Source organism: Ischnura elegans, chromosome 7 (assembly GCF_921293095.1).
Source record: "Ischnura elegans chromosome 7, ioIscEleg1.1, whole genome shotgun sequence".
NCBI classification, from domain to species: domain Eukaryota; kingdom Metazoa; phylum Arthropoda; class Insecta; order Odonata; family Coenagrionidae; genus Ischnura; species Ischnura elegans.
In genome coordinates, this window is record NC_060252.1 from 41,343,974 (window position 1) to 41,363,603 (window position 19,630).

A 19,630-nucleotide genomic window follows, 5' to 3' on the forward strand; every position below is an offset into this window, starting at 1 on the left:
AAATAACTCACGCAAACGAATTGCTATCATCTTAAAACTTTCAGGATAAACAGAATAGACTCTCTTGAAAACACACCTACATCTCAAATATTTGGAAAAATGCATCGGAGTAAATAATTAATTTGAAATAAATATAAATAAAAATTCTCGGTACAGGTGAATGTTGGAAATCCTCTACGAAACACGATTAAAGGCTATAGCATGAATGTACATGCCAGTAAATTTTACCTGTAATAGGCCGGTTGAGGAGGAGGCATGAATTCTGAAAATGCAACTGTATCGATGTATTTGTTCTTCTTCCTTGTCATTTTATGTAGCTCCCCATAGAGATCGCCTGCATGTGTGATCAATCACCCCTGTCCATCACGTTCACTCCTCAACTATGGTCCGACCATAAATCGTCGTCAATGAGGCCGCGGTTGAGAGCAGAGCGGAGATTTGAGGCGAAGTCATGGAATGAGTATTCTGTTCACGATGCACGCGTGGTTTGGGTAACGATCCATTGGTCGTACTGGATTCGCCATCTCTCCTACGGCTTGGAAGTTAGCTCGCGCGCTTAAAATCTTTGCACTTATTCCGTCTGCTTCATCCCTGCATCTGGCGCGCAATTTATTCTTCGGCGCCGTTGAACTTGGGAAGGTAATATGTCGATGGGGAAAATTTTTACCGCAAAATTGAAATAGATTGCGGGGCGGTTCGGTTGAAAAGTCTCGCTTAAAGTGGTGTCGAACTAAACGCTATCACCATTAGCACTGAGAAGGAATATGGGAATGAGCTTTCTTCACACTTCTTATTACTGGAATACAGTATGTTTCATAAACTTATAAAAGTATGTAAGGAGTATTAACCTATAAACAGGTAATATTTCTTCCAATCATGATACCTGACGTCGAAAGATAATTTTGTAGTGTTTTTCATATAAAAAAGCAATTTCAGTACCAAAAATGTCGCTTTGAAAAGTATTCGAATCCTGTAATTAATCATTGTTTTTGAGGCCTTAATGCGACCATAAATTAGAAGCTAAAGATACAATCATGTCTCAGATATTGTAAAATGATTGTATTAAAACAATATTTCATCGAATGTATAACAATCAATAAAGGAAACCTTAATAATAGATAAGATTGGAAAAGCCAGGCTACTGCCGTGTATTGATTTCAATTCCACACATGTAGCTGTAAAATTGTAAGCTCTTGGCCCTCTAGTAGATTTTACATACTTAGGGTCAAATGGCGTATTTTGGGATACAAAAGCATGAAAAAAATTAGTCCAGTTTAAGTTTACAGTAGTTATCGATGTAAAATAACTTGCGTAATTTTATCACATAAATTTGTTTTTTTTTCAGAATCCTCCATTGAATGTGTAGAATAGCCTTTATTTTCATACAAATATTTCAAAACGCCCAAGCTATAAAATGTTTGAATCGCTTTCATTTCACACGAAAAAAATATGAGACTCATAAAGCTTGGAATGATATTTTTTACAACAAGGCTCAATCGTTATAACTCAAAAACTTCACAGCAGTCACGCCATTAAAGCGAAACTTATCAGAACCCATTTCCGCTCAAACTTAGCTGTTATTTATACATTTTTCGTCCCTCCTCCTCCGCCGTCAAATTCGTCACCGCGGCTCCACTTTTATCATTTCAATTTTCAGCGTTATTATTGCGCTGCTCCACCCTCTTCATTTTCGTCCCCTTCTCAGCTTCCTTTTTCCTCCTCTCCAAAGCCTTTCCGTTCTTCCTCTTCGTACGTTTCATCCAATTTCATTCGGTCACCACCGCAACTCGGCTGAAACGTCGGACCCCTCCCCTCACCAGTTCTCACTTCTCTTTGGATTTTACTCCACTTCGCCCCTTTTACGCAGAAAGTTTCACCCTTTTTAGCCCTTTAACCGCAGCTCACGAACACCCATTTTTTCCGTTTCATCAAAAGGGGCTATGAAAGTTTTCAAACAATTTTTTTCAGAAAACCTACAGGTTTGTTTTCCGTAGAATTCATAGGTTCTAGGTCTCTCTGCCTTGTGGGCTGTTTCATCTCAAAACTTAATAAATATTCTGTAAAGGATTGGAACGAATAAATAAGGAAATAATTGCTCTAATTTACCCTACAAAGTTATGAAATGCATAATGCAAGCTATTTCAATAATAATTATAATAAAATAAGAAGATGTCTTTATTTGGGCGAGGCTGGACTAAGAAGTCCCCTCTTCCACCTAAACCCTCGATAGTTTCGATGAAAACATATTTAAAACGGTAGGTAAACGTAAACAATACAAAAGATATACAATATACACTATTTGCGAAATGTCATAAAACATAGAGGAGCATATATGAAAATTTTGTGTAAAAAATATTTCTGTTTGTGGGAAAAACATGAGGGTAAGGGTGTAGTATCCTTAAGCGAAATAACCCATAGCAGGAAATCACCCACACAATTTAATGGGTAATAATTGAAGGCAAATAGTATCTCCGGTACACAATGCTTTACTAATTTTTTTACTTGTATCAAAAAGACTACCTTTAATTAATATCAGTACTCCTGCGATATGAACGAACTCACAGTTTATAAATACATATTAATTTGCATTCGCCCTTTGACTGTCTTTCACGTTTTAATATAGCGTAACAATAAAAGAGTTACAACATTACGTAAATCATTATCTAGCGGTGATCCTATTTACCTAAAAGTATTACCAATTTAATCAGCTTTCAGTATACATTGCATAAAATCATGGAGATAAAATAGATAGTCAGCAATGTATCACCACGCTTCATTGCCGCATGTCCATTTGTGCCAGTGAAGCCTGTTTGCGATCTGGGATCCTTCGCAATAACCGCACTTTAGTGAAATGGACTGCCCATTATAGGTCAGCTAAGACTGCACAAAAATAAGTTATCCATTGGAATCTATCTCTGTTTTCAGATTGGCTTCTCTTGAGCAAATTTGTTAATTATCACGAGGCGTTGTCTTGTGCTAACTCATCTGTAGGAGATATTTGGAAAATATGCAGCATACGACCTAATTTAAAATAAACTAGTAATTATTAATGTTCTATTTAAAAATAGTATTGAGCACAGCCACTAAGTCATTAGTGCTATTTAAAGGAATTTGGAAAGTATTAAGCCACTTTTGTAGGTTTCTTTATCCCAATATCATCCCTTTATCACTAATTTTCAGTCATAGAGGGAATACTATTGACTTAAGGTTTGGAAATTTACCATCACTGCAATAACAACTCATACTGCATTAGTAGTGTGCATTTTATGTGCAACGTTTATGTGTAACTAGATCTTCAATAAGTTCTCAAATTCAATACATAAGTAAAAGGCATGAAACAGTCCCAAGCAACTGTCAAATAATTTGAATCTAAATAAATAGAAAATTATTTTTTTTAATTGTGTACAAGTATCTTTTTAGTAACGCTTTATGCAGCTTAATTGCATCCCCGTTATCTATTGTGGTGTCTTTATGTGTGATTAGATCTCAAAATGGTCTCGAATTCTATGCATAAGTAATGAAAGCATGCAACAGTCGCCAATAATCGTAAAAAAAATCATGGCTCATATCATTGTAATTCTGCATTGTTGATGTGTTTGGATTAAAGAATTAGACTCTTATAGAAGCAGTATACATTTTCTGCTTCCCACTTTCGTATGTATCCCAACTTCTTTTTCTCCACCCTCGCTCAGCTCCGATGACATTTTCTGCCCGCCATCCTTTTTCACTTTGGATTTTCAACCCTTCCATCCTCATCCTCTGGGAGAATTCATAACTTTTAATCCTCATCGTCACCCCCTCTCTCTCGTTCTCTTATGTACCATTCTCTAGTTTATCCCCTTCTTTTTCGCCGTATTTCGCTTTTTCTCTTCCTTTCGTGGGATTTTTATTTTTTATTCAAACCCCCCTCCTTACCCTTAACTTCCTGGGAAACCCTCCCTTGCACGCTCTTTCTCTCAAACAGTGACAGACTCCCTTAACCCTCTGCATCCTCGATTTTGAGAGGGCGAGACAGCGAATTCAGACATTTTTTGTGCAGTATACCTAGTGATACTAGTGGGACTAAGAGGGACTAATCATTAATATGAAACATATTCATTTAAATGAAGTAAACATAAAAATTTAAATTTTAAATGCCTTATGCAGCTTAATTGTATCTTTGCTATGATTCTATTGTGATTTATTTTATGTGTAGTTATATATTCAAAGAAGCCTCAAAATTCGTGCATAAAAATGTTGCAGTCGCAAAAAATTGTGAAAAAAAGTCTTGAGGCAGAACATTTTAATATCAGCGTTATTCATTGTAAAGATTTTATGCGGAATTGTATCTTCGAAATGGTCTCAATTTGTGCGTATGCAATAGCATGTAAATGTCACTGCCATTTGCCAAAAATCATGAATTACATTATCGTAACTCTGCATTTCTAATGTATTTTGTAGATGGCATTTTTCTACCCGCCTTCCACTTTCAATTGGGTTTTCAGCCATTTCACCCTCATTCCCTGCGAGAATTCATACATTTTTATCCTGATTATCACATCCTCTCCTTCACCATTTCGTGCTATTTTCTATTCTCCCTATCTTTCATATTCTCCAGTATCTAGTATCGCTTTATTTCGCTTTCTCTCATCCTTTCATAGGGTTTTTCCTTTTTCTAACCCCTCTTCTTACCCTTAACTTCCTGAATAACCCTCCCTGGTACTTTTTCTCTCAAACAGTGACTGACTCCCTCAACCCTCCACATTCTCATCATTTCCGCTTCGACTTTTTTTTACTGTCCTCTCCTGAAGTTTCTTTCGTATTTTTTTCCCTTTCGTAGTCTCGCCGCTTTTTTCTTTCTCCCTGTCTCCCTCTCCTCTCTGTTCCATCTTTTATTTCTCCTTCACCTGCTCATCCGCAACTCTTTCACCTTTTTGAACACAGAAAAGTGTGGAAAAGTACAAAGGTTTCTCCGCAGGCTTCGTTAAAAATTGTTGCGAGTGAAAAGTGAGGGTTAGCATCGTTGACGGAGAGGTCTTTTTTTATGGACGCCAGTCGTAGGGAACGCAGTCCCTGAAAACGGAGGCCAAGTACTTTGAAACTTTTTTGGTCCCGCGGTTATGATTCCAGTACGGCACGTCATTGTTTAGATCGAGAGGTCGGCAGCTATTCTATTTGTGCTCCGCGTACGGCTCGCGAAGCCATTCCAGGGGGTACTGCTATGAGATTTTAATTATTTTGATCTTTAGATAATTTAGGTGGGTAGGAAGAGTTTATTGGTAAGATTTAGTACCGTTCAAAATTTATCTAGAAACATACATGTATGAGGTTTCAACCATGTATCACTTTGAATTTAAATGCTTTTTATGAAAATGTATCACATGCATAAAAGGTATCAAACCTCTGATTTACACGAAGAAGAATAGACTGCATCTACGAGAAAGCATGCATAGAGTCCGTAGGGTGACTACTGTGCTATGAACAAGAATGACACAGCGAAAAATAAGATAAAGATTTCTGGAAGAATGCCATCGACCCAGAACAGGCTGTGTGATTCGTGATTGAAGCGCATTAGCGGGATGATGATAGCGAGGAGAATCAGAATATTAGAGGACGTTATTCATTCAAGGCTATGATTTGTTGGGTCATTAATGAGAGAAATTGATTATAATTATTTGTAGACTAACATCTAATAACCTGAAATAAATGATCGTGAAACTCAGAATAGAGCTAACCTTTGACCACCTTTTAAACTAATTCATGCGTCTCTCACAATATTGTTTTCTAAAAAATTGTTCAGCAATTGACAGTGTACTTGTCTGGGGTTTACTTTCATAAATTATTTATAAATATTTTTTAATAAATACAAAAATACTCACATTTGCTGGAAAGTGTGACTATAAAAAAGCTTGATTGAGTCTGGTTTAGAAAACTTAGATAGAATATAAAAGTTATGACCTTAGCGAATTACAATTTTCTTTTGAATGGACGATGCGATACTTTTAACTCAATTTCATGATGCACGGACGGTATCCACAGTTGTTTTTACTACTTAACTTTAGTTTAAGGGAGTTTAGTAGGATTCTTAGCGTATGCTATGACTTTTAAATTTCCTGAAGCATACTTTTTATATTTTACTGGCAGAGGTTTTTTTGTTGATTTCAATATCTTTTAAAAGTTCTGGAAGGATATACAGACTTAAATACCTTCAGGTTTCCCCGATGGATGATGCAGAAAAAGATTCCAATGTTAATGCCCCGATTAAGTTGCTCTATCTTATTTTAACCTTTACCTACCTAAACTCCCTAAGGAAGCCAACCGAGGTTTGGTTGTTTGTTGCTTTGCAGAAGATTTAGCAACTGACATAGTAAGTACCCCCAAGTAGTTTTTATCCATGCACTTACCTTTCTGTCTCTAACGCGATCTAAGCCCTCTGGCTGTATTTATCTGCTACACTTTTCGACCCATCAACTTGTAGTTTATCTTGACACCCCATGATATTCACCTTCGAAATTTAGATCGTGGATGCAGATTTGCTTTCCCACCCCGCTCTCAATACCCCTTAACTGTTTATCCCCTCCGTCACGCCCTGTCTGTAAATCCCTTCCAACCTCTTTTTTTTCACCCCCTCAGGCTCGGCCAACCACTTCCTCGTCCCTTGATTATTTTTACTTTTCGTCTTCACTTTTATCGTTTTTCATTTTTTTCCTTCCGCATTTCTCTCCCCGCCCCCATACCAGGGATTCCCGAGGCTTCGTAGTTGCGCAAGAATAACCTTTGCCTCGTATATGTTTTAATTTGAGCCGCAAATTAGGGAGAGCCGAGAGAGGGTTGATGGGGTTGGGGAGACAGGTTGCCCCGCTACACTTGCCAACTTCTGTTTTATTATTATCATTATTTTTTTTAACTCTTCTTTTCTCCTGAGTTCCCGTCGCTTCCTCGTATTTTCCTGTGAAATCTTCGGTGCATGCGTTCGCAGGTCATTAGGGTCAGGAGGCTTAACCTCTGTCAGTTTCGGACTTCAAAAATACCTTCATCGTCGGTTGTTGTTGTTGTTGTTGATGTTTCCGGAAAAACATTATCATTCACTGTAATTACTTTAAATTACCCTCATTGGAAAGTTTAATCCTCATAAAGAAATTTGAATGAGGCTCTTGTATTTGCATCAGGTTTGTTTTTTAGTATAATTCTTGTAATTTGGGGATTATTCCTAATTTTATTGGATAAAAAAGGATTGTACCCGCAGCTTTCATGCTTTGAATGATATTTTTCTCATATATTCTGAGGTGATGATAACAAAGTAAATCGGAGATGGTGACATAAAGGTAGAAACTTATTTAGTAACAGTTTCAATGAAACGTATCGAGTCAAATGGATTTTGATGCTAAATTAGTATAATTCTAGGAGCAAAACTTGGTCTTGATCACTTAAACTTGAATTAACTTGGAATAACTATAGTGTAGAATATTTAAGAACAAATGTCTAAGCCACTATTAAATTAAGGCAGGAAAGTCATAAAAAGTACCTAAAGTCTTTAATGGTTTTGCAAAGTGTTGTTACAGAATTAATCGGGGATTTTTATTTTTCCTCTATAATGCCGCTTCTAATTGTCGATTAGTGTTTAGTGGTAAAAATCCTGGGAAAGTAACCCTAATCTATATGTTATATACTTATTTTCAGAACAAAGACTTCTTTCATATACTTTAACGACGCCAAATAGGTACCCAGATTTCATTCATTCTGGTGTAATGATATCATTTTTTCTGCACATTTAACAGAAAGCATATTGGCTGTGTTCAGAAATAAGAATACCTACAAGTTTAAAGTCTCAACTTCATTAAATGTATAAAATTATTACTTATTATAAATTTTATGTTTTATGTGATCGAGTTTAACAATTGAATCTTACTTGCAGTTGGGTTTCATGTACCAATAAGACCACTGACCAGACACAATACCATTAGATTTTATGTAATGTGCTCATCACTACGCAAATTCGTGGGTAATTCTCCCTTGCAATTAAGAACTTTTATAATATTGTAATGACTCCGTCTCCCGCGAGCTATAAGGAAATACTCATCCATTTACCTTCCTAGCCTCCAACAAAGCCGCTGAGGAATTAATTTCCTTGTCCAGCAAGGGAAAGAAGGGGTGTGATACCCTTATATTCCCCGACGCCCACCCGTCGTCTGTCGGGGATCCAGGGACACTTTGGGGACGAGATGGGGACGGAATAGAACCTTTTGTCCAAGCCTTCCAACCCACACACCCTTGTCCCGCCATTCTCTCGTAAAAAATCCCTATCCCAGACACAATCCCTACCCACGGAGTCAACCCTACGAGTCGCGCACCACCCACACCAACGCTATCCCAGCCGTCAGTCCTTTATGGCCTCCTCTTCCTCTCTAAACCCTTTCCTTCCTTTTCCTCTGCGTTCGCTCTCTTCGCTTGCCAATTATCAATCCCCTTCCACGCCTCTTTCCCCAACGACAGGGAATAATTCTTGTTAAAAACCTTAAAACCATAGGAATCAACAGATTAATTTTGAATACTACATTACGTCGACAAAATGACACTGTAATGGCATATATTCTCACCACGAACGATTATGGTAGCATAATATTTATTGCTAGAAATGTCAAAACCATAGTAATCAACGAATTGAATTTCATAACTTCATTACGTGGTCAAAATGCAAATATAATGGCATTTATTCTCAATACGAACAATTAAATACCAGCGTAGTACATTCGCCTTGCTTCCGTTTCTCTTAGTTCGCTGTCTCCTCACACTAATTATTAATTTCCTTCTTCATCTATTTCTCAAACGGCATAATACTTTTGCTTGCTGAAAATCTTAAAACAATATTAATCTGCAGATTAATTCTGATTACTTCATTGCGCGAGAAAAATGTAGCCGTATTTGAATTAGTTCTCACCACAAACAATTTAATACCAGCTAAATACATCCATGTAGAGTTAATTGAGTGAACTTGAGGGTTTCTCTTATCGAGGGATAATTAGGTAGCATTTCATTCGTAATATAAATAAATGACATATATTATTAAAATTTTACATTACATTAGTTATTACAACGGTTAAATATCTTGCTATGCACTTTTATTCGCCAATTTTAACAAAAAAAATCATTAATGATAGCGACGTTTATTTTGCGACACATCGTATATTTATTACTAAATTCACCATATTAAGATATGATTTTTCAAGAATATAAACTATACCTATATCCTACGTCGCTGCCATTCTTTTTAAAATTATACTCAGAGCATATAGGCAGCCCCCATTTTGTGTAACGTGCAAGAAAATTTTTGACAACAGTTTTGTCTTAAAATCATTCTTTCAGCGAAAAAATATGATATCCTTTTAGATTCTCTCAGTCGTAAAATGAAATAGCAAGCTTAAATTACGAAAGATAAAACTTAATGAAAAATCTTGTATGAAGATACGGAACATGTTCACTATAGGCCCGTAATAGGATTTAAAAAATAAATTTTCCTCACTTCTCACCCAAGAGATATGTTTCGTTAATTTTATAACACATCAGAGGAGGACTAAGAGTAATGGCATTTTTAAAATTAGAGAAGCGAAATTAACAAAAATCTTGTAGATTACATCGCCTCCTCACTAAAAATTACTCCCAAAATTTCCAAGAAACAAGAAGAAGCGAGAGAAGAACGTATTTTACTGCAGTTGATGGAGCTATAATTATAATAAATAAAACTCCAAGACTAAAAATTTGTCGATGTGGCCTGCATTTTTAATTTTCCAATGACCGCCGTGACTATAAAATATTATAAGGGGGCTTTTGGCAGATTTAATATTCTTATAGGCTTCAAATTTCAACACTTCTCAATCAATCCCATTCAAGACAATTTTCCCTTTTAATTTCGTTAATATAGAAGTCCTGATATGTTTTTGCAACACCTCTTTTTAGACCTAATTTAGCCAATAATGACTCCTTGGTGCAGAAGAAGTATAATTTTTGATTTTCTCACACTGAACTCTACCCGTTATGTTGAATTATAGTATTCATACAGGTAGAATAGAAATGGAAAATTTATACTCGATTCATTCAGCATTTACACATTAATTAGCATAGAGTAAAGTCATTTGATACTCTTATATCCTGTCTTTATCACACACTCATAGATTTTCTCCGTTATCCTTACCCCAATTTTATTTTCATAGACCACTTTTTTAAGCTTTTAACGTTGGAGTAACTGCGGGTGGAGAGATTTTTGGTCAAAAATGTTGCAGAAAACGCTGACGAGTGGAAAAAAGAGGGGATAGGGTAGCCTTAGCAACGGCTCGAAGAGCAGGCAGGGTTTGGAGGGTTCGGAGTTATGAAAAAAAATAAGACCGGATGCGAGGGGCGGGTGGATGTAAAGGAATTAGGAACGGCAGAGTGGAGAGAGAATAAAAAAAATATTAATGCTGGGATACGAAAAGTTGGGAGGGATTTTCGACTTGCGTCCCAGGGGATGAAATACCCAAGGGCGAAAGAAGTAGCGGGTAAAGGCGGGCAGTAATGCGGAGAGGCTGGTAGGGGAGAGTTGTAGGGGAAGGTTCAGCTTCCTAGAAATTTTAGAAACTTTAATGGTCAGAGGAATATAAAATAATAAAAAAATGAAATTCTGCGAAATAAGTTTTTTTAAATCGAAGAAAGACACGAGAACAGTGGATTATTTCTGGCGGAGAGCATTTAATAGGAACGAAAAGTGTTCGTGAGGTGTAAAGAGTGAATTTTGGTTCAATTTTTCCCTCTTATGTATTTTTCTGTAACGGGTGGTGATGTGGTGTGAGGCTTTGTGATATTTTTTGTCTTATTCTGCTCAATTTACTGTACATTAACGTTATGCTGATGTAGTGGAGCAAAACATAGTCGTCTTTTCTGTTTTTCACTCGTTTTATCTTTATATTGTCAGTTCTCGTTCTCAGTATCGTAACATGGCGTAACTCGATTTATTATTATCCAAGTCAATGTCTGCCTTATTTCGTTAATAACAGCAAAGATTATGCGAGGACTCATTATAGTTTTTGTCCCTCGATTTATAAAAAATATTGCTAACAAATATATTAACCGTAGTTATCTTCCTTTTTACTGCTTAATTTCAGGACCAATTCTTTTGAGGTTTTCTGAAGTAATGAATAACCTAAGTCAAGTTTCGCGAATTTAAGTTTTTGTGAAACAATAATAGTTCTTTTTTTAATGGTCAACTCTTCATTTATACCATGTCATTTCAAGTTAAGTTGAATTGAATAACACTGGAAGTGATGCTTCAGGTTTACAGATAGTATTAATTACGCCATCAAAATCCATGTGGCTCGGTACTTTTGAGTAAAACGTATTTTGCGGGTTTTCCCGTGACTCGGATTTTGTAGGTTTTCGATGAAAACGGATTCGAGATGTAGGATCAGCAACTTAACTTCCGTGCAATGTAATTACTGAAAGAGATCCCGACCACGTCATAAATTTCAACTGACTCGTTCACTGAATATATCGCGTTTCTGAGGCTTCTGCAGGCAATGTTTTCTCGATTGCAGAGTTTTCCTGAAATACACCGCAAAATTATTGTGTGCTTTGCTTGCATCGTGTAATTCCATGAATTCTCGAGTTATGCCGTTGCGAACTTAAATAATACTGTGGATTGTCTTAAGCTTAATTTTTTTGGAGTTGAAGCACCTTCAATCTGACTCCAAATTTTCTATTGTAATTGCTATAGTGAAAATAGTGATTAGGAGTCGCATGTGCCTTTGAAGCCCAAAAAAAGAATCATAAATATTTTTGAATTAATGATTCTTATCTAGTGTGATCCTAAATACGCGCTGACGTAAAACCCTCAAGGAGATGATCTATTTCCCCAATTATTGTGCAAGAAATCTTTCTGGTCGAAAAGATATTTGGCTTTTACTTAAATAGCATTGCATAAAGAAGTTTTATTCTGCTATTATTGCGTCGATCTCAGTTATTTAAATTCTATAATTAGCGAAAAACTTCAAGGCTTATAAGCCCTCTGCTCTCCTTCTCAAGAAGGGAGTGTACTTCCATAGGATATTGTTAAATATACCTAGTAAATGTTTGCAATGAGTAAATTGGTCAATAGGAGAGATAATAATAAGAATGGATTTAACATTTTAAACGGACAGTCAATATTTACTGCCAAAAAATTAATATGGGAGAAAAATCTAAATGAACCGTAAAAAAATCAGCTACGGTAACAATGGAACTGCATGGATTTTGAAAATGTTTTAAATTCTTTTACTCTCCTTATTCAATGGGATCTTTTTTTATTTTTGGGAGGCTCCCGAAAGAATGCTTTACGAAGAAAATTCCGATGAACCTATTATTCCACGTCGACAAGCAAAAGAGTCCCGAAGGTAGTGTTTGATTTATTCAAATATCCGGGTTAAATATTTAATCTGAAAATTAAATCATTCTATGAACCTTGTGAATCCCAAAGGGAGGTTAAAAAATTTTCAGTAACTGATGAAAATGGAATAGGGATTTCGAGAGATGGGTAGGTATATACCACCCTTATATGATTCCCATGTTATTACGCCAATATATTTGTAATGCGTACATCAAGAATGCCATTGTTAGCGTTGTTACGGATGTGATGAGAGGTAGTATGTATCTAATTGCACTACCAGCTAATAAAAAGCTTAGAAATACTCAATCAATTTAATTAAATACTCAACGTGATCATGACTGTTTGAGTTCATTGTAGAGTCATTTTTTTATTTATAGTTTTACCATATCCCTATTTTTTTTTCGTTTCCACTTCCTTATTTTAAAGTCCTCATGCAGCGAGTAGACTTAATATTTTTATGCAGCTGCTCAAATAATCCCAAATTGGACTCTATATGGTATCATAACTCACATGATCCAGCGTCAATTTGTACCGGTGATTTCTAATGAAAGCGTTTGTAACCTTATTACCAATAATTCGCTCTCGTATTGGCGGCTCGTTCTCCTATATTCTACCGCTCCTTATTCCTTCTCAGAGTTTCGTAATTCATTGCTTCTCTGCTTGGGCCATCGTGTTCTTTTTCCCAGCCTGTCTGCAACATTTCTAGTCACTCTCTTTCTATTAAATTTTCCATTTTTACTTTCTGATACCAATTAGCTGCTATTTTGAGTATTTTCTTCCATCATCTTTATAGCTATTACTGTTACTTCCGTTTCATTTTGTCATAATATTTCATCATTCCTAATAAAACTGGGAGGTTAAATAACGCGGGTACTTTTTTGCCCCATACATTTTTAAAATATTTGCTACTTGTTATGAAACAATCGAACGTTTGATACCTTTTCACGATATCAATGCAACAATTAATAGTGAATACTGTTTTATGAACTTATTAATTAACCCCTGTTATTCATTTTTAATTCATTTATATTTTACATATCAAAATATTAAAGTCATCAATAAATCAATTACTAGAAAGGATATCGCATTTTTATAAAAACTTTAAACTGCGAAGCCCTACAATTTCGGAAATTGGTATCATAAAGAATATATGTTCCCTTAGGTATACACTATAAAACCAAATAGTAGTCCACACTGCAAACTGGTAATTTCATGATGTTAATATGCTTGGAATCGCTTTATCTACTGAATAATTATTCAAGTATATTTAACATTGTATGTATCATTATATAGTTTTCTCTTAAAGCTAAAATGATTGGGATTCTCCTGTGTTTTTATCGTTATTATCTTGCGTGGCTATTTCCTGTTTACCTTCATAGAGAAATACATTTTTGCGATGGGAATATTTGCATTGAGAAATAGCGTCTTCATTACATCGTTTAATATAATTAAAACTCTAACCTCCCAGCTCCATATCCGCGTCGTTTGTTTTACTTAACTCGGCAATTAAAATCATTGCAGCAGCGAGTGAGACAAGATGATTCTGCTGTTTAAGCAAGCCAAAATATTATTTTTTCTCACCGATTCCCTCGACCGTAGCAAAAAAAAAAAGAATTGAATGTTCGGTTCCCTAGTGTATCCTTGATGCTATTACTGTGTTCTGCGTTCGGTGGCCCCTTCCTTTTTTTTATTTTTGCGCTCACGTAGCACTTCATTTCATGCAAATTCGCTGAATTTCCCTCCTGGCCCATCGAGCCAACGCCAATAAAATCATCCCATGTGTAGTCTTCCCCTTTGCTTCCACTCAACGTTGGGCCGCCTTTATTGTGCCTTTCAGACGCATGCCTGCCGACTTAGCCGTTTCGGGCGTCGTCAACTACTTACCTCGCATTTTGGGATACTCCGTTTTTCCCCTCGTCTCCTCTGACCTTAATAATGCCAACTTGTATCCCACACTCCGTGAAACTCCTTGCTGCTATAGTGAGCTTCCTTTCACGTTGTTCCTCTTAACGGCTGTTAAAGCTGTTTCTCTCCTCGCGCGCCCTATTGCGTTGTAATTTTGTTCCACCCTCTTATGCTCCTCCAGTGAGTCCTAGTTTGAGTCTGATGTTCAGCTTCGGGCTTTACTTTGAAATACTTCTTTCATTGAATAGAATCGTAAGAAACAAATCTTATAAGCAGTGTATACTCTTTCATATTTTTTTTAATGTGCTGGTTGTGTGCCGTATAGTTAATTGAATTTTAAGTCCTTAACTTTATGAACTTCAAGGAGTATGCAAGACACTTATAGATATATGATTAGCAGTCTAGGTTTCAGGTTTTAATTTTCGTTTTCATGGTTGGTCTTCGGTATCTTGTTATAATTTAATTAATTCACATACATATGTGTGCATTGTTTCATGAATTATTGCATTATGCATTGGCATTATTATATTCATTGTATTCATCCCTGGCTGTGCTATTGAATAGTTTAAGACCTCATTCACTTATGATATATTTTGAAGTTTGATTCGGGTAGATGACTGAAGATATCATCCCAGACTAAGCTGAAACTGCATGAATTCTACAAATTTAGAAGAGGGGATGCAGATAAATTCCCTGGGTCACCTGGCAATTCGAGGAATTTGATTTGGGGGTATTGAAACCCAGTTTTTTTTTAACTATTGACCCTTCGATAATCAGCCCACATGCTCACCGTAATCACGTAATTAAATGAAAACGATTTTCAGTATTTTATATTATATTATCGTACCCTTATCTTACCTCACCAAAGCATTTTGAAAACACACAAGAGATAATGGTGATTTGATCTCTGGTGGGACTATTTTGGGAATTATTTTAGGCTAAATTTTGGGAAAGTGTATTGGTATTATTGTTAGCAAAACTTGCTGGAGTCTCTTGAGGTGATGTTAAGAGATTTTTGCAAGTAAGAAAGCGCGTCCTATTCTCCAAGAGTGTGAAAGCGTCTTTTGTATCTGGGTGCGCGTAGCGAGAAAAATGTTATTCCCTTTCCATTCCTTTCAATTCATATTCCCTATTCCCGTGACATTGTTTCATTTATTTTGCGGAAAGTTCTTCGCTCAATTTTGTTTTAGCCTGCGACGTGGAATTCCCCAGTCGCTTTCTTGTTTCGTTCTTCGGTTATCTTTGCTTCTCTTTCATTCTGACTGTGTTACCTTTCCTTCTCCCGTGGGATTGCTAGCTAACCTTTGCCGATTCTTGCAACGCCGTGTCTTCCATTTCATTTCCACATCTCATCGCCAACGTAAACGCTTGCACTCGGCTCCCGAAAATTACATATTTTTCCACCCTCATTTCAGCATCTTGTATCACCTTCCCAAAACTTTCTCTCGCGTTCTAGAACATTTGGCCGTAGCACTGTCGTTGCTCGGTAGATGGCTCTAGTTGATCTTTTGCATTCAGAGGCCTTTTCAGGGATATCTCAGCTCTATTCATTACAATGCATGGTAGTTGAGAGTTCGTACAACTTCGGTATATAGCGCAACTCTGTAAAATTTATAGCAACAATTGGTCCTCTACTGCTATGCGAGAGCTCTTTGCCACACTTCAGTTGCAGCATCACCGTACGCTTTAAAGTATACTGCTACATATTTTGAGTTTTGTTGGTATAAACAAAGTATCATAAGTTCAATGAGTAATTACCACAGATGGTTAGAGATATGCAATTTTGAAGCGCTAATTCATAATTAATGATTTACATCTCATCTTTTAGGAGTTTTGGTGATAGTGAGTTTAACGGTTTTTTTTTAAACCGCACGATTGCATCTTGTAATTGTGGGGAAAATTTCACTTAAGTTATAAAATCTCCTTTTCTCCAACGCGAAAATCACCCTAGACCTCCTTCCCTTTGTTCACTTCTAGTTCTTACCTGCCAAACTCAACTTCTCGCCCCAACCCTACCTATCCTCCCAGTAATTAGTGATGTACCTGCGAAATTGTTGTAATTGGGTCAAGTTAATGGTAAAGCGTACGATATAGGAACCAGGGGTATAAATTGTGGTTCAGTTCTTTCCTTTAGCCAGACTGATGTCTCCGTGACTTATTTCTCTTCCCATTGGTCACTTTTCTTCATGTCTTACCTTACTAAAAAAATACTAGGGAGCACATTAAGAATATATCTACGTTCAATGACCCAATTGGTGTGCTCAATGTGTTGATTTTCCGTAATACCTCCTGAAACCTAATTACAAATCTGTAATGCTGAAGTGGAGGATGCCAGCATTACTTGAAGGTTTTGAAGAAGTCGCTGTTTGCAAACTTAGCATGAGATGTTCGCATTTTTTTTATTTGCAACTCATGAGGGCATTTATTATGAGCTCATTTTATTGAGTGAGGACCTAAAAGTACGATTTTGGAATTCGGAAATGTTATTGAGTTAGTTCATAATGTAATACAAATTTCTTATCCTCTAATGATGGTGTAGCGTGGAATGTTAGTTTTGAGCGAAGCATATTTCTTTCTTTAATTATTCAATGATTCTATCGTAAATATCGCATGACACTCTCCGTTCAGTTTGTGTTCACATATACGTAGGGAGGACCGATCTGAGAATTCGTCATATATCAGGGTAACACGGACCATATTGATCGACATGCTCTTATTTGTGCTTATTTATTTGGTATTTTTATTGCCCATTGTGAGATTAAATATCTAGTTGGGAAATTGCGAAAATGAGCCATTTATCGATGAATAAGAGAATCAAGAGTGATTTATCCTTTATTTTTTTAAGTGGAGTATGAAATGTGTTTTCAAAATTAATGCTGAAAATAAAGACAAAAAGGCCACTAAAATGGATGTTGCTAGCACAAAATATAATTTATTTCAATGTTTGATTTAATAAGCCTGATTAGGATACCATATTGTTAACTATGAATTTACGCTCGTGTATATTTTCATAAGTAGTCCACTTGAGTGCTTAGTATTTCAACGTGTAAATTAACGGACTATAGTCTTATAATAATCCCAAAATCCTATTTGCAGCTTATTTTCTAATTCATAATGTTCGCCATTAATCTGGGTTAATGGCCATTATTTTAAAAAATATACGGCGCCATGTGTGTCCAGCTGCTGTTCATGCGGCGTTTGCCTAATTTTCAAGTCTATTGAATATATTCCGTTTAGGTCTATCTTCCGGATTGACTTTTTACGATCATCTTATATTGAACAATAAAGGAAATATGCATAAATCAATTTCATTAATCAACGGATCACGTTCGCGAATGGATTGACTTTTCTTTCGAAAAGCAATCTATATTCTCTAGTTGAATCTAAGACATCATGCGTCAACGTGAGTCATATTATTGTTGAAATTAATATCCTCCTTTTTATAAGAACATGGGTAAATAATAGATATCACTGGATATGTATCTATATGTTTATATATTTTTTGTTGACCCCTATATTTAATATTACACCAATACCTAGGCCCTACACAACAAGATACTGATATAATATAGAAGTTTAATTATCGAGAAGAATTACGAATATCATAATTACTTAACGTAATTAGGTTAGTTAATTTTAAAAAATATATTCAGTAGTGCATGTGCTAGCTTTGCGGGATTTGTTAATGGTTACTTAAATAAGTTGATATCTTTTTAAACTCCACATTCCTGTGTTATTTTCTAGAATATAAATAGTGTTGAAACCGGTTTAGATTTACCAAACAAATTTAAGTGGATTTTATAAGTTGCCAACTTTCTCAATGTGGCATCGTTTTGGAAGTATTCTCAGTGTGTGGTCAATTCTTAACTGACCTTGATACTATTTCAAGTGGGTCATTCCTATGCGGGAAATATATTTTTGATGAAAAGATATGTGAAAAAACATTTGACTAGCACCGTAAAGAACACCATTAAATTACAACACTAGATCTGCAAATTGTATTTTAAACAAACTGAACTATGAGGTTGTTTGAGATTCATTATTGTTGAGGAATTTTTCGAAATTGCGGAAATCAAGATTTTCCTTGTCACCTATATGCAGAGTACGAGAACAAACGCAACCCAATTTATCCGCGGTTGTTTCAAAGGACGTCGGTGTACGTTGTGTTCATCCCTTGTGTGTCCCAATAGAGGTTAATCAGCTGTTTTTTTATTCGTACCTTTGTGGAAGAAAAAGGGTTTCAATTTCCCTTCGCTCCGCCGTGGTCAGGGCTTTACTCTTTTGTGCAAGGCCGTGGCACGTTCGTATCTCCATCTCCCGAGCCGGAGATTGCGATGCACGGGCTCTTTTGATGGCTGCGGCCACGTAATTTTATGCATATCAAAACCGGTTTACTATCCCTTTGCAGAGTCTCTACAACATGCTGGGAGAGGCGCACTACCTTCTGCGGGAATATGCCGAGGCAGAGAGGTGGTACAAAGCGGCCCTGCAGGTGAAACCAGACCACGTCCCGGCACATCTGACCTACGGGAAGATGCTGGCGAAAAACGTGAGTAATATCAATGGTGGCTGTGCTGTTGCTGTGAGACCTGGGGGCAATTCACTAGACGAAAATTTATTTCACGAGAAAAGCATTCTTATGGAGACAAGGCCCTTGGGAGCTGTTTTTTTAAATCAATTTTTTTAATTTTCAAAAATTAAAAAAATAAATAACTTTAATTGAGCTGGCGGCTTCCAGGATTAATTTGTGAAACTTGCCGAACATTTTGCGTGAATGAAAATTATACTTTGTGTCTCCTCAAAATTTATGGTTTTATCGGTTTAATCATCTTCTGGTGAGAAATACTTTGATTTGATCTTTATTTGATCTGGGACTAGTCTGCCAGTTAAAGCAAAAGAATACTGCACTGCTTTTGAATACATAAGTAGACGTTCTCAGCATAAAACATCCGCACTAAGGTATTGTTTAAAAATATATTTGGGCTATCGTGGGGTAAATTATCAAATACGCTTCAATTTTTAGCATACTTTCTTAATAGTAATTGTCTTTAAGTAATTGGAATTTTTATCAAAAATACTTAAATTTCACTCCACGACCGGTTATGATACATTTTACGTTTTCTTCAAGTAACTTCTTCTAAAAGCATTTCGTTAAAAAATGGGCATGGTGATTGTCATAGGAGCACGATTTTGTTGGCAATGATTCGATCATGAAGGGCATAGAATTTAATGGATTGGGTGGGCCGAGGGTCAGGTAAGTAGACTTACCGACGGAAACTGATGATCGGATATGATGGTGGGGCGATAAGAAAAATTGGAGAACGTTTACTCATTCGATCGGTCGTTAAGTAAAAA

At 36.2% G+C, this 19,630-nt stretch overlaps 1 protein-coding gene across 1 annotated transcript in view; it reads left to right on the plus strand.

The window, feature by feature from the left end:
- LOC124162962 (protein O-mannosyl-transferase TMTC2-like) overlaps positions 1–19,630 on the plus strand; it is a 507,991-nt gene that overhangs the window by 390,032 nt on the left and 98,329 nt on the right. The window contains exon 7 of the mRNA XM_046539742.1: positions 18,684–18,824. Within this exon, the coding sequence (XP_046395698.1) occupies positions 18,684–18,824 (141 nt within the window). The remainder of the gene's footprint in view (positions 1–18,683; positions 18,825–19,630) is intronic.